Genomic DNA, 15,954 nt, shown 5'->3' on the forward strand with positions numbered 1-15,954 from the left:
TCCAGAGTAACATACACAGATAAAAGGAGCTGCCAGTCTTCTTGGAAAGTAGATTTTAAGTTTAGCAGTAGGACCGTGTTATCACATAATCCCCATTAGCACTCACACCAACTCCCAAATAGCAAAGGTTTTTACCTTGAAAAGGCAGTGTATGAGACAGCGATTATGCAACATCTCCTTGCTTGGTGTTGTTTTACACTGGACTGAAACATAGCTTGAGGCCAGTAAAAACATTTCCAAATGCTCACTGAGCTACAGTTTCACTTTTAATGAGTCTCTCAGCAATGCAAACCACCTTTATTTTCAACAGCGCCATTATTTTTTCTTTTATTTTTAGCTGCAGGCGTAATCCTCCCCAGGTATGTACTGTTTTGAAACACACTGTGCAGCACAGAAGTGTTCCTCCCATATGCTTCAGCATGCTCTGGTAACGCCACTCAAACAGAGACAGACACCTGAGCTCTGAGTATTCTTGGGTACGTAGAGGCCCAGATTTTTAAAGTGCAGAACAAATGGGGAGACGGGGTACATTTCCAGCTCTTTGAAGTATAACTGAGGTAACCAAAGTCAGGTGAGAACGCTGCCTCATAAGCTAACATGCCAGCAGCCCTTATGACTAGTCGAACACCTCCAAAACATTTTCTTTAAAAACACAGTGCTGTGTAAGATCAAATAATCAGGAGGAACTGTCATAGTCAGATAAGTGAGAGGAGCACACAGTGCAGGTTCAGGTAGGTTATAGGTCTTCACAGGCAAAAATATACCATGGCTTTTCTCTCAGACAGCAACAGCCAGAAGCAAGACAGCACACCAAACATGCAAGTGTAAACCGTGCAACTAATTCCTGGTGTTTTCAAAAAGACACATGCATGTTTTAGCCTAGCTTCCTACTTATCCAAACTTTGGACACTTAAAAAAGCTTCAAATACCTTCAAATAAGCCTCTACCTTAACTGCAACTGCACGATCTTGCTTATCTGAGCAACATGATTTCAAAACCCATCCTTTCTGCTCGCCAGCACAGCTACAATGATCAAAACTTTCAAACATGGGCACAGAAATTTCTGCAGTAGTTGCAAGAACTCTTGAATTTTTCATTAACCTTTGGAAAAATGAACACTTTCTTGTTGAACACTTCAACTCACTTGAAGCATTCAAGTGAACAAAGGCCTTCACTCACTGTTGCCAGACATGACTGACTTATGTCACCACACACAAAATCACGGAGAATCATAGAATCACCAAGGTTGGAAAAGACCTCTAAGATTGACCAGTCCAACCATCCACTTACCACCAATATTTCCCACTAAACCATAACCTTCAGTACAACATCTAAACATTTCCTGAACACCTCCAGGGTTGGTGACTCCACCACCTCCCCAGGCAGCCCATTCCTGCACCTGACCACTCTCTCAGAGAAGTATTTCCTAACACCCAACCTGAATCTCCCCTGGTGCAACCTGAGGCCATTCCTTCTAGTCCTATTGCTAGTTACTTGGGAGAAGAGGCTGATTTTCTGCTTGTTACAACCCCCTCTCAGGTGGTTGTAGAGAGAGACACAGTCTTCCCTGGGCCTCCTCTTCTGCAGACTGAACAATCCAAGTTCCCTCAGCTGCTCCTCAGAAAACTTGTGCTCCAGACCTCTCAGCTCCATTGCCCTTCTCTGGACACACTTCAGGGCCTCCATGTCTTCCTTGTAGTGAGGTTCACAAAACTGAACACAGCACTTGAGGTGCCGCCGCACCAGGGCTGAGTACTGAAGGATGATCACCTCCCTGCTCCTGCTGGCACCACCATTCCTGTTACAAGCTAGGATGCCATTGGCCTTCTTGGCCACCTGGGCACACTGTTGGCTCACACTGAGCTAAGTGTTGACCAGTACCCCCAGGTCATGAGAATGCCTGAGCCGTCAGATATGCATATGAAAAAATCTACATGTTAAGTAACATCAAAAGGAATCCTACAAAACCTATGAATTCATTTTGATAGATTTTTTTGCAATTATCTACTCATTATCAGAATCAGGCATACTGAAAACAACTTTTATGCAATCTGTACTATGTCTTCACACATAATGATACCTGTCAACTTTGAGGTTCTGATTTATTCCATTATTTTAAGTCCAACGCAATTCAGTTTTAGATTAAGGGTATCAGTTTAGGAGTGCTCACTTCACAGACTACTTTACCATCCCCCAAAATTCTCAGTTTGATAGTGAGTACACATACCATTTCTTTCCTGCCTTCATCTTTCTCTTGAAGTTTCAGATGAGCAGATACCTGGAGTACAAAATACAAAGGAATCTGGTTATGAACTGGTCTGATGCTTGACCATAAATTACAGTGGATGTCTTAAGCAAAACATCCCAATGTACAATTACAATGACCTCTTTATTCAATTTAGACTGAACTATAATGTCCAAATCGCAAGTGTCACGTATGCCTGTGCATGAGAATAACCTGACTTAAGTACTCCAGCATCCAACAAAAATCACCTTAGAAAGAAAGTCAGTTTTGCAAGTTAAAGGAAGATCAGAAGAAGATTGAAGAATCGTGTTTTTGCATAGCTGCTAACTTCACAGGCAGTGCTCAAAGCACAGATTATCTGTGCTTCACCTATATCATGAGGATAACAAAAAAATGGTTGTTCTTCAGGAGATAAACAAATGAGTACAGAAATAAATAATCTTATGAGAGATGTCACAGCTGTCCTAAGAGGTAGCTGCACAAAACTTTCTGATTAGCCTTTATGAGAAGAAATTAAACTGTTAAGAAATTATTTTTGTCAGAGCTTTGATTGATTAATTTAGACAGAAAGTATCACCTGGGTCCATTTCTACAAAAGTGATCCTATGGGATTCTAACTACAACATTCAAACAAACAAAAGAGGAAAAATTCTTCACAGAGGAGTGTCTCTACAGAAAATCAGCCACATAAAGCACAGTCAAGACTATAGTTATTTCTTTGACCTTGAAATTTGTGAACTGATGCTGATATACAGCATGAGCAACCTTAGACTTACTTTGATAACAATCTGAGAAAAATCACCCTGTTTCTCAAGCTGAGCAACAGGCCCTTCTAGACTGATTAGTCTATGTGGCAATTAGTAAACCTCTTGATGCTATGATAAGCATCAAGAAGATTAATGCCGCCTGTAATCGTAGGATTATTCTATTTCTGCTGTTTTCCTTTGAAGAACTCAAAAAGATTTTATACAATTCATTTACTGAAGTCAAGTAAGAGTTAACTAGCAGAGAGACCGTGTTTAAAGTCAAAATAGAAACTTTACAGTCAGAACATGGAAGATGGAGAGAAAAGGAAAGCAAATACTTGACCACCACCCAAGAAATGCAATGGTTCCTATAAAGACTCATTCTGTATGGAATTGCAGGCTTCATTCTTTGGGAAGACTATTTAGTACAGCCTTAGATTTTCTTCTAAATCATAATGCTCATCACAAAATCACAGCAATAAAGCAGAAGAAGAATTCAAGTCATTATCAAAGTCCACATACTCTCACTGAGCAGGATCAAATAGAGCTAATAGTAAATGGCATTGCTAGAAGTAAGAATACATGCAATACACAAATAAAGATTTTCCACTTTCTCCCACACAAATAAATTACAGCTAAAAACAAAGTTCACCATCATAGCTTCTTGGACAGTCAGATGAGGAAGGAGCATGTCATCTTGCATGATGTAGCAGGAGACTTTGCGAAAGGAGCGTAGGTCACGAGGCTGCCCATTGATGAGAATTTCTCCTTTCATTCCTGTCTCTCTGTAATGAATAAACAAAACAACCATGCATGAATCTTGCTTTCCTCTGTTATGTCATGGTCCTCATTACATGGCAGTCCTAGGAAATTATTGTCCAGTATGGAATAAAACTGACACAGTGGATAGAAATGAAATTATTTTGTAATTATGTTCTCTTTCATAAGAGGCTTCATGCAATTTTGCTGATGATTTTAATTCAATACAAAATGCATAGTGTCTTACACAAATGTCTGAAAAAATATGCAGCTGTTGGTTAGGTTTCTCTATCTTGTTCCTTATGCACTACTGACAACAACACAGAGAAAACCTGTATTTAGCCATACAATAGGAGATTGAGGATGATGAACTACAGTCCTTAGCCCATTGCAGTTTGGTCTAGAAGACATCAACACTGTGGACGCATTCATTAAAAAGGGTTTTCTTTTTTCAGACATTTGTAAGATTTGAATTTAAAATATGACAAACATAAGACACTGAATCAGATTCTCTACAAAGCTGGAGTGAGAATTTTTTTGGTGTTCTAGACTTCAAACTGTTTCCTATTTCTTGATCCAACTTGTTAACAGATAAATCATACGTGACCACAACAGGAAAAATAGAAAAAATAATATAAGCAATAAGAACCTAATAGAGAATCTGTGGAATATTTATTTTCTATAAACACTGGGTAAGATTTCTTCTGTTCTTTACTCCAAGGAGTCATCAATCTTGATCCTTATTTTACTTGAGGCTTTCATGTTACTGACCTGTATCCTGCCAGAATGTTCATGAGTGTTGACTTCCCAGCTCCTGAGGGGCCCATAATTGCAACAAGTTCTCCACTGCTGAACTTCCCTGAAATTCCTTTTAAAAGGGTCTTATAGCCTGAAAAAAAGAAAAGTTTACTTAATCCTTCAAAATCATGTCTAGTGGGCAATATAAATTTATTTCCACTAAACAGTGATGACAATTAGACATCACCAGTTCCTTACTGAGAGGCTGATGTTAAGATCAGTACTTTGCAATAACTACTGAAGGCCAAACTGAGAGTGGCAGACCTCTCATACTACTCAAATGGAAACCCACTCATAAGCACACACACTCTTGATTCACTGTATGAAAAATTTCAGAAATTTTTAAAGTTTTAAGCCTTGCTGCCATTTTCTAAGTGTCTTTTCAGGGTACTTCATGATTCTGATGGCTCAGTTATCATATTTAATACTCCTCAGTTAATGTAACTCCACAGACGTGCAGCAGATTGTTGTCCTCCAATCACTACAGCTTCAATAATTCTGCTCTCTCATCAGAGTAACTACTTGGATGGTAACAGCCAGTCCATCAAAAGTAAAGCCCTATGATTTTGTCCCTTCCCCACCAAAAGAGGTATGACATGAAACACAGCATAAACAAATGTACAGCAAAAGAGAATCCTTAAATTGCAGATTCAGACTTAGTTACATCCATTTTGTCTGGCATGATGCACATTTTAAAGCATACTACAGTCTAACATGTCAGCACTCTGGTGTGGGAAGTCAAGATTTCTAGTACACAGTTTCTCAGTGCTGTGCAGAGGCATTTTACAGAAAGAGGGAATCTGTATGAATAAAGCTTACTACATTTACTGGCAAGCAAAACAAGAAGCTGACATTTAGCTAGCTGACATCTAAAAAACTGTGCAGTAATAATGAGATTGTTGCTTGCAAAACATCACTGGTTAATTTGATTTTCATTACGATCTGTAATAATGACTCACAAATTCACCTTTTCCACTTATGATTTAGAGGAGGTCTCTTTCCTTTAGTGATCTCTAGAGGAGGAATGGGATAATGACTGGGTGAGGAGTGTGGAGAGAGCGCTGACCAACATTTAAACTTTTCAGAACCATTTTCCCTTTTATTTATTTGCTTGCTTTACTTAAAATGACCACTGGCCCTCATTAAAACATTAACAATAAAAAAATGTCGAGTAAGGTGTCAAAAAACAATCCTACTCTATGTTGAAAATGTTTTTATAATAAAATAAAGACAAAAATGGAAGAAGATCCTTTTACATACAGTACTGAGATTCAGTAATTAACCCATTTTGCCATATTAGTGCATACCCAGGCAGCATTTGTATTCAACAGGTAAACAACCCCAGTGCTGTGATCATCATTAGCCTAAGCTGTAGCTGGAACACTGAAATGATGTAAAGAATCATCTTGTACACAAACTCCTAAAAAATGAATGGTTGATTGTCTTCTTCTGATTTCTCTTTCTTCCTAACTCCACCACTTCTTGTTTTTCTCCGGTCCCCAATTAGCATTCTTTTTAAATTTTCTTTTTTCTACTCTCAATTCACACTCTTCCAATACCAGCGAGCAAACATGAATTCCAGGAGAGAACATGAATGCTGTGTTGCCAGAAGACTTCCCAAGTACACAGCCAATACTTTCAGAATTCCCCACTGCAGGAGGAAAGCAGCAGCCACAGAAAATCTCTCTAGGTATACCTGAGCCTTCTTTTTTCACAGCAGATATTCTAGAAAATCTAATTGATCAAAAGTATCGAAACAATGTTCGGGGTTTTTTTTTTCAGTCTAAAATCTTGTTCTGGACCTGAATGAAACAATTTCCTGGGAAGATACCAAGATAACACAGGTATGAAAAGAACAGTATGAACAGGTATGAAAGAGGTATGAAAACAGCAGTGTATTCACACTACATCTTTTGGGGACAGGTCCCATAACAAATACAAACAGAACCTCACAAAAGGAACAGCCACTCAGAAGAAAGAAATCCGTGGTTCCCCAACAAGGTCTAACAACCTTGTTCCTCATGCCTATCATAGAATCATCAGGGCATGTCACAGTCTTTTGGAAATCAGAATTTGAAAGAAAAACACAAGGAAGAGATCAGATCTTTCAAACAAGGCAGTATGTACTAAACAGAATCTAGACATACAAAGTTCCTCAATATACAAACACTCCTCAAGTCCAATGAGAATCATCTACTTTCCAAACCTGTTAAATTTAAAAGGGATTCAAGCACTTGACGTTAACAGCACTGACTTGTATTACGCCCACACCCACCACATGCACAAATTATAACAGCTGGGAAACTCTTTCTCACACTGGTTAAAAGCTTGCCAAGTTGGTCTGTTATTAACTTTCACTGGGATAGGATTTATTTCACTGGATCCCAGAGATCCAGAGTGTACAGGGTAAAGTACCCATTATGTCTTTCTCTATACTCTGTCCATTATTTTGAAGCAGTTCAAAATGATGAAAAATCACATGCTAAAATAATGAAAAATCACATGCTAACTCTATTACAAAAAATTTCTATTGTATGGCTTTATTCTGACCTAGATTTTCAGGGTAAAGCATTCTTGTAAGAGGTCTGTAATAGTCAGCACATCATGCGTGCCAAGATCAAGACAGTAAATATTTCACAAACATAAAGAAAAGCAGAAAGTATATGTATGTACAGTCATGAATATTAAAGGAGGTACTATTTAAAACATTTATCATCTGAAAATATCTATCAACATACACACCATTACCTAAAATGGAAGTCTTTCTGAAAAACTATGACTTGAAGCTTTAAAATTACATTTATTAAAGTCACTTTTCCAAACACTTCACAAATGGCAATTAGTTTACCTGTAATTACATTATTTTTCTCCTCTTAACACTTGTTTCTGCCCCTCTATTGGAGATTTCTATGTTAAGTGCCTTGCATGCAATGTTTAAATCAGAGTGGGTCACATCTCTACAATGCATCTGCAAAACTGTATGGGAACATAATCCAGGAAGAGTAAGAAAAATGTATTATTTTAGATGAAGATTTCAATCACTGGCAATCTAAGCTGCTACAAACTCAAAGCTGTCTCTTCTTCTGACTAGAAGCACATAAGAAGCCTTTCTGTGACAAAGGCTAATTTAGCAAACCCACAAAAACATTTTACATTGTAGGAATAGCGTATCAACCAGTATAATCCTTTAGCAGGAATTAAAGACCATAAGTAACTACAGTCTTCTCTTTCAGAACATTGAGGCTAATCTGTAACCGAATCAGTTGACCTAAAACTTCTATACTGGGCCACATGTCTTGCACGAGAAACAGATTACACGTTTGGAGATTGTGTCCTTAAAGTACAGGGACTGCTTTATTTCCCTCTGTTGTGTACTAAGAGTTTCTGACCACCCTCAGTCTCAGTTTACTTGGTCAGCTCCATTTCCTTAGGTCACCAGCTCATGATGAGTGCAACGAGTTTCATTACCAGAGAGCTGTACCTCAAAGAAAACTCTCCACAATTAATGCACGTTATCAGCCGTTCTGTAATAGTACCACTGAGGTCATCTTCTCTTGGCCTGAACTTACATCAAGACAGAGTTAAGTATCAAGAAGTACCTTCAGATACTTCTTTCAAAAATTATTTCGATTGCGAATGGAAAATTGTTTGGATCTTTTCAGTTTTCCAGTGTCCCCTCCCAGTGTTACTGTGACAAAACCCTTAAAAATATGTTCAGGGTCTTAAGCCAGTGAAAATTTAAATATCAGTTTTCAAGAACTCCTCCTCAACAGTAAATTAATAAACCATCACCAACTGAAACAACCACTTAGCAACTTTCCCAGTCCAACCTCACTAAATAAAGGACATGAAAAGTAAGAAATCAAAATTGAAAATGTAGGTAAAGCAGAAGGTTTTGGTCTTAATTTCACCTCATTAAATTCCTGAGTTCTCCTGAAACATGAAATTATTTATGTCCGTGCAAAGATTTCCCATGGAAAGCAAACTCCAAGCTCTGTGATTTTAGATCTCACTCATAGTCAGAACCACATCACTGGCTGTAACAGACCCCTATTCAAGAGGTGAATTTCCCTCACTGTACGTATGAGAACAGCACAAAGCCCATAGCAGCCCCTCCTTTAATTAACTGATCCAGCATGGCCTTTTTATTTGATTAAGATAACAGAGAAGCTCTTGTTGCTTAACTCACCTAAATGTTGCTTATTCATTCAACTGAGGAGACATACGGGGATGGCTTTATCTGCTTCCTTGCAGATTTTACAAGGGTTTCTGGGTTTTATCATTTAGTTTTATCATTTTCCAAAAATTATGATTAATCTCGAGAAGAGGAAAGCTACTACCTCCCCATATCTTGGACAGGAGCACATGCTTAAACATGTGTTTGATCAGCACCAAAAAATTCTAACTAGAACTCCTACCCTTACAGCAAATTTCCTCTAAGTATTGCCTCTAGATTTCTGATTCAGAAGTTTCATTCATTTGCATTTCATTGCCAGTAATATAGTTATCTGGTATTTGGAGAAATATCACACACTCCTAGAAGTTTCTAGGCATTTTGACCTAGTTTTGTATCCATCAATAGGCATACAGAGCTCGCCCCTGATCCCAAGTGGGCCCAGCAGGCTTTCCCTGCTTGGTGCAATTAGAGCTGAATTTGCCCTTCCAAATACGTCTGAACTGGTTCTCTTTCATAAGCACTTCTGAAGGTAGGAAATAGCTGTTGATGCCCTAGCAACTACTACTGAAATTGCTCAAAGGTTTCACAGAAAATTCACTGCAGCAAATAAGTAACATTGAAAATTACAATTCAAATAGCTCAAATTTTGCAAAACGAGAAACTACTGAAAACAAAGCTATAAAATAAGAACTGGGCACTTGAATGTCAAAGCCAGAGTCATCATAGCCTGCACAGTCCACATGATGGAAATAAGCTTGTTTTGTTAGAATAATTTATACAAGGGCTATATTTCTATGTCTTGTACATTTTTTTCAGATAAGATGTGATTTTCTACTGCTCAGAAATATCCAGCTGGAAATATAGAAGACGCTTCTGACAAGTACCATATTAGTATCTAGTGATGCTGTCCAGGGGTCAGTACTGCTCTTCAACATCTTCATCAATCACATCAATAGTGGGATCAAGTGCAACCTCCACAAGTTTGTGGATGACAACAAGCTGTGGGGGGTGAAGTCAACGTGGATGGGATGCCATTCAGAGAGACCTAGACAGGCCTGAGCAGCAGGCCCAAGAGAACCTCATGAGGTTCAACAAATCTAAGTGCATGATCTTGCACCTGGGTCATGGCAACCCCCACTATTAATACAAGCTAGGGAATGAAATAATGGAGCACAGCCCTGCTGAAAAGAACTTGGAGATACTGATGGATGGCAAGCTGGACATGAGCCAGCAGTGTGCCTTTGCAGCCCAGAAGGCCAGCCATGTCCTGGGCTGCATCCAAAGAAGCGTGGCCAGCAGGGTGAGGGAGGTGATGCTGCCCCTCTGCTCTGCACTGATGAGACCTCAGCTGGAGCACTGCGTCCAGATGGGGAGTCTTCAGTACAGGAGAGACATGGAGCTGTTGGGAGCGTGTCCAGAGGAGGGCAACGAAAATAAACCAGGGGATGGAACACCTCACCTACAAGGACAGGCCAAAAGAGCTAAGGCTGTTCAGCCTGGTGAAGAACAGGCTCCAGGAAGACCTGAGAGTGGCCTTTCAGAATCTTAAGGTGATAGACTTCTTAGCAGGGCCTGTTGTGATAGAATAAGATATGATTTCACATTAAGAGGGAAGATTTAGATTGGACAGAAGGAGGACATTTTTTACAATCAGGGTGATGAGGCACTGGCACAGGTTGCTCAGAGAGGTAGTGGATGATCCATCCCTGGAGACATTCAAGGTCAGGCCAGACAGGGCTCTGAGCAACCTGATGTAGCTGTAGGTGAACTTGTTCATTGCAGGGAAGTTGGACTAGATGACTTTTAAGGTACCCTTCCTACTCAAACAATTCTATGATTCTGTGATTAGAGAAACTCCACTGCATTTTCCTATTCTAAAATTCATAAGTTTAATTCTCATCTTGTTGCCTCAATAATAGTACATAAGTTAAAAAACAAAAACTGTGTTGAAGCCCAGAGGATTCTCCAACACAGGAACTGGATAAGAGAAAGCCGAATCCAGACTCCACATCTTTCCCTTTGACAGAGCAGCAGACAATACTCCTATTACGAAAAATGCTCCTAGCAAAACCATGACTTTGCTGCTGTCTCTGAGACCTATTATACCCGAACAACAACAGTGAAAGACCACTCACTCCCTGGATTACCTACCATAGAATAGCACAAGCAACAGGCAAAATAGGTCACTTATCATCTTAAAGAACAAATTACTGACATGCATGGAAGAAGAACCTTGCAGAAGTCTATCTGGAAGATCTGGAAAACATCCTCGTGATACCTTGTAAGCATTTCATTTGCAGACTCTTTAGACTCGTAGCAAAAAAACTGAACATCTTTGCAATGCTAGCACAAACTCTACAGTGAAGCAAGTTGAGGCAAGCACACACGCAACAGCCTCACACCAGATTAACATTAGAGACATTTGTAGATGTAAATATGCCAACAAAACCTCCTCTTACCCACTCCTTCACAAACCTATTAGTCACGTTCTTCAGCCCTTGTTCTCACACCAGACCCAGGTTCTGGCTGTGGGCTAATTGGGCACACAGATTCAGAAGCAGCATACAGCAACAGAAGATGATGCTGTAATAGAAGGGGGGTGTTGTCTTTCTGCTCATTCCACAGGACACTTTGGTATCTTTCCCTGATCTGCCTTTCAAGTGTGACTACACAATGACTGAGTCACCTCGAAGACTGGAAAGCAAAACCAAAGAGAGCATGTCTTCAGCTGCACAGACTTTCACAAAGAAGGCACCATCAGCAAGCAGGGCAGGGAGGTGAGACAGTCCTTGCAGCATCTGGGTACACTGCAGGCAGTTTGTGCCACCATCCAATCCATATCTTGAGACTTCGTTTTGAAACAAAAATTGAACTTACAGTCAAATGAAGCTAATCCCCATGCACAATTCATGCTAGGCCATTCAAATGATTCCATTCCAAATTGAGCCGCTTGTTTGCTTTGTTGAAATACAGGATAATTACATTACTGCTCAGTGATAAGATTAAGATACATGGGGCTTTTCACAGAAATCAAAGTTAGTTTAAAGCCAAGGTGTTTTCATGAACAGACACACTCTCCAAGAGAAGTTTTCTGTATATTTCTAATTTCTAACCAGCCAGGGCATCACATTCCTTGCTCACAATACAGAATGCTTTCTTCTCAGTGGTAAGGAAAGGGTTTGTTAATGTTTATGTTCTCAGATGAGAATTACTATCTGTGTCAGTTGATATTATTTTAGTAGTTCGAACTTGAAAAACCTTTCAATGGGGATTATTTTAATAGGTATTTCTTTCCCAAGCTCCCCACTGAGCTCAAATGGACTTAAGTCACACTCAATTACAGACACCAATATGTGGAAAGAAAACCACGTATCTTTTAACTTCCAGAAAACACAAGGGACAGAAAAAGCTTTGCTGAGAAACAGAGTAAAAAATATAGAGCTGTTATAATCTGAATTTTCCTAAATTCCTAAATTGGCCCAAACTGTACCTCTATAAATTCTAAGGGGAAAAGTCACACTACACTACACATAATAAATATGTTTATTTTATATGTCTATTGAATGAAACTTAGCTATACATTCACAGGTCAGTGGTTCATGACCTTAAGCATCATTTGTGGATTACAAGTGAGTAAACCTTTTTATGAATCATTTTTGTACTTTGGCTTATGAATCTATACATCCATATATTTACATTTCAACCACTCATCTCTCAGGGACATAGAACAGTAGGATTTGCCATTGTCTAAGCTTTGAGACCTGCTTTATGACAATTAGTGGAATTTACAATTGTAATGCATCCTTATATCCCACCTCAGAGAAACGACCTTCATTATGTAAATATCTGTCAAACAGCAAGCCAAGCACCAAAATGTCAGGACAGAGAGGGCAGAGAAGCTAAGTAAGTGCTTGAAGCAGACAGATCAAATGCTTTTGTCTCAAAGTCCTTTCTGATTCAAAAATGAGGAATCTGTTCCATTCTACATAAAAATATTACACCCTTCATATTTTACCAAAAAAGAAAGAAAAAAACCCACTGTGTAGTAAATCTTTTTGCAGGGGACTAAACTGCATTTCTTAATGTAGCTGACAACCAAGCTTTCTGGAAGATATTACTCTTGATTCACAGCTCATTTCCCACTTAATGATCACATGAGTGATTACTCACAAATCAAATAGAGAGCTTAACCCATGCTTATCACAGAATCATAGAATATCCAGAGTTGGAAGGGACATGTAGAGTTCCTTTTACCTTATGCTGTATATCTAAAAATTTGACATGTAAGTTAAATTAATTGTCTAGAATCTATTTATCACCAATGAAGAGAGGCAGTCATCCTTAGTAGGTAATTAATTCCACTTGTTTTGCTTTCCTGCACAGGGAAAGGTTTATAAGAAAACATCTTTCGCTGAACTCCAGTGAGAGCTCAGAACACTGAGCTCGTACACTGGGCACCTCATATCTAGATGCTCTGACAAATCTCATCTTTCATCAACACAATAATGGCTGATTTCAGTATCAGTCACAAACAAAACAGGTATCAAGAGTTTTTCTATATTTCTGAAGTGTCATTTTGAATGTGATCCCTCATACGCTTGCCCTCTTGCAGCAATTAAGCGCACAAATCACATATGCAAAAACTTTTAGTTGGACTGGCACTCCATGTTTGTGAGAAGCATCTCGAATACATCAAGGATAGCATTCTGCCTATCTTTATGACATACAAATGTAACAGGAATGGTGTTTTCACCTCATCATTAGTATTTAGCATTTATTTCTCACTTCTGTAACTGGACAGTTCAGACCTCCATGAATTTTTGCTTCAAGAGATACAGTACCTCAAGAACCCATCACTGTGCTGGTAGCACTTAGTTCACAGTTAACCAGAACATCTCAAAGGCCAAAAAAATGCATTTAAGCTTTGGAAGTTTATGCAAAAGCTACAAGTGTGAGAACAAACTTCTAAAGCAGCTTTTAAATTGTTTGTGTGGGAGCCTGTTTTGAATTCTATCAGCGTACTTCTCTTGCACTCATCTATCTGCTAACTTCTTTCTGTGGAAAGTCAGTAAAGAATACAGTAGATTGCAGCCTCTGAGATTATGAGTCCCAAAACCAAGATTTATAACGAGGAATTCCCACCTACCTTAGCCAATGGTGTATAATAAGAGGGAATATGTTGATGAGAAAATGGGAATCTAGGTAAGAAAAAGAGTTCTAGCAGAAGGAGAATCTTAAACTAAACTATCGACTTTAAAGAATCAGAAAAGACTCTTTAATTTCATTGCTCTTTCATATCCCAGGACTAGATATGGCGCTTATGCAAGGCACTGGATCTGACAGTTCATATGGTCAAATTAAATAAAAAAGCCCTGACTAAACAAAGATTTCTCCCTCCTGAAATTTCAGAATAAGGGTTGTGTGTACCATACTCTTTACCTGTCTGCAGGCTGCTCATAGCATTGTTCTAATATCTGAAAATTGTTTTTCTTTAGTGTAACTGATTAGATATGAGTCTGTTAGGCTGCAAGCTTTGCAACCCCATAACTTTGAGTCTGAAGGTTTAATAAACAGTACAACCTCACTCACCTTGTCTGGCTCTATCACAATTTCTGTCCAGGCAATATTTCTCTAGGAACACAAGGAGTTTTCTGCACACAGAACCCATGCCACCAATTAACATAAGACTGAAGCACTTGCAAATGAACATAGAATTTATAGACTTCCTTGAAACATCACTCTCCCAGTAGTGCAGAGAAATAGAATTGGAAGCAGTAGCATCACGGGAACACTTTTCTGCTCCTGCAACTATAAATTACACCTCTCTATCATGCTGAAATATTTTTGTGCCAGCTCTCATTAAGTCTACATTCTCTACAGCTATGACGAGGAAGCCCGAGGTGGTAACAGTGCAAGGTAACTGTTTGACATCTTACTTGTTAAAGAAATACCTCACATGCAGTGACATTAATCCCCCTGGAACAGTTGTTGAGAGCCATTGGTTGTATTCACCAAACATCAATTCATCCACTTCTGTGACCAGAATGAGACAAACAAGATTCTCCTTATTTCTCTTCCAACACGGTAATTCCAAGGTTATGATAACATTGTCTAGGTCCACTCACAAAGACCAAGAGAGGCCAGAAAGAGCAGAAGTTTAGTGAGGAATACAGTGCAGTCAATCTCTGCAGATACCCAGAGAATTCAGAGAAGTTCCCTCTATCCTGCTCTACACAGAGATTAGATACAGCTTCCAACTGAAGATGATTTCAGTGATGCACTGGTATTCATTTTATTCAGATACATTCACGGCAAGATTTGGGTCTTGTCTGTTTTCTTGAGAGACTTAAAACTGCTTGTCTTTCATATGTGTGCGCATGAAGCCATATAACTGCAACTGAGGATAAGGAATGACAATTAAATGGGTCAATGAACGAAAGTAACCTTCAACCACAAATGCAAATGAATGTGTACTTGCAATGAGACCTGATGGCTTCAGAACCAGTATTTACATGTTGAAGCATTTGGAGATCTAGGACATAGTCTGTGATTTGCCTGTGCAGAAAATTGCTACCCTAATTTATCTTCAACCCTTAGGAAACATGAAAGAGGCAAAAAAAAAAACCACAAAAACCATGTATGAATGACGCACAGCTTTGTCCTTCTGCAACTACTGGAAATGTATTTTCAAAGCAATATCCATAGCCCAATCCTTGTTCAATAATTGCTTTTAGCTGCCTTTTTTTTTTTTTTTTTTTCAATTAATTGCCTTTGTTTCTGTTACTTAAATGCGCAAGAAAGGTCTTCCCTGACAAAAGAAGAGCCAACACAATTTGAAATGAAAGGCTGACACATTCTCTCAAATGACAAACTGAAGTCACGAGCCTGATGCATACATTTGGAGATGAAAGCTGTTTACGTATGCCAGTCAGGCAAAAAGCAATTTCCTCATAATTGCAGTACCTTTATACCTCAAGTACAAATAGTATTATTCATAGTCTTACAAACAGATAAAACCAAAACTCTCTCCAACATCCTTTCCCTTAAAAAGAAATCTTCAAGCAGGAGATATCCAGCAGCTGTTAAGAACTGCCTCATCTGCCTTCATTTTAAAGTGCAGATGTTGCTGGATCACTCTGTAAGGGGAGACAGAAACCCTTCCTCTCTCAGAGAAGACTACATTGGGACTTCTAATGTCTACATTCACAGTAGCCACATTCTTTGCTTCT

General features: G+C 38.9%; 1 protein-coding gene across 1 annotated transcript in view; it reads right to left on the minus strand.

Moving 5' to 3' along the window:
• The window catches only part of ABCG1 (ATP binding cassette subfamily G member 1), a 60,343-nt gene that overhangs the window by 20,273 nt on the left and 24,116 nt on the right, over window positions 1–15,954 (minus strand). The window contains exons 3-5 of the mRNA XM_052674299.1: window positions 4,522–4,639; window positions 3,644–3,776; window positions 2,228–2,278 (exon numbers count right to left, since the gene is read on the minus strand). Of these exons, the coding sequence (XP_052530259.1) occupies window positions 2,228–2,278; window positions 3,644–3,776; window positions 4,522–4,639 (302 nt within the window). The remainder of the gene's footprint in view (window positions 1–2,227; window positions 2,279–3,643; window positions 3,777–4,521; window positions 4,640–15,954) is intronic.

This window comes from Tympanuchus pallidicinctus, unplaced genomic scaffold (assembly GCF_026119805.1).
Source record: "Tympanuchus pallidicinctus isolate F22 unplaced genomic scaffold, pur_lepc_1.0 scaffold14, whole genome shotgun sequence".
Taxonomy (NCBI): Eukaryota; Metazoa; Chordata; class Aves; order Galliformes; family Phasianidae; genus Tympanuchus; species Tympanuchus pallidicinctus.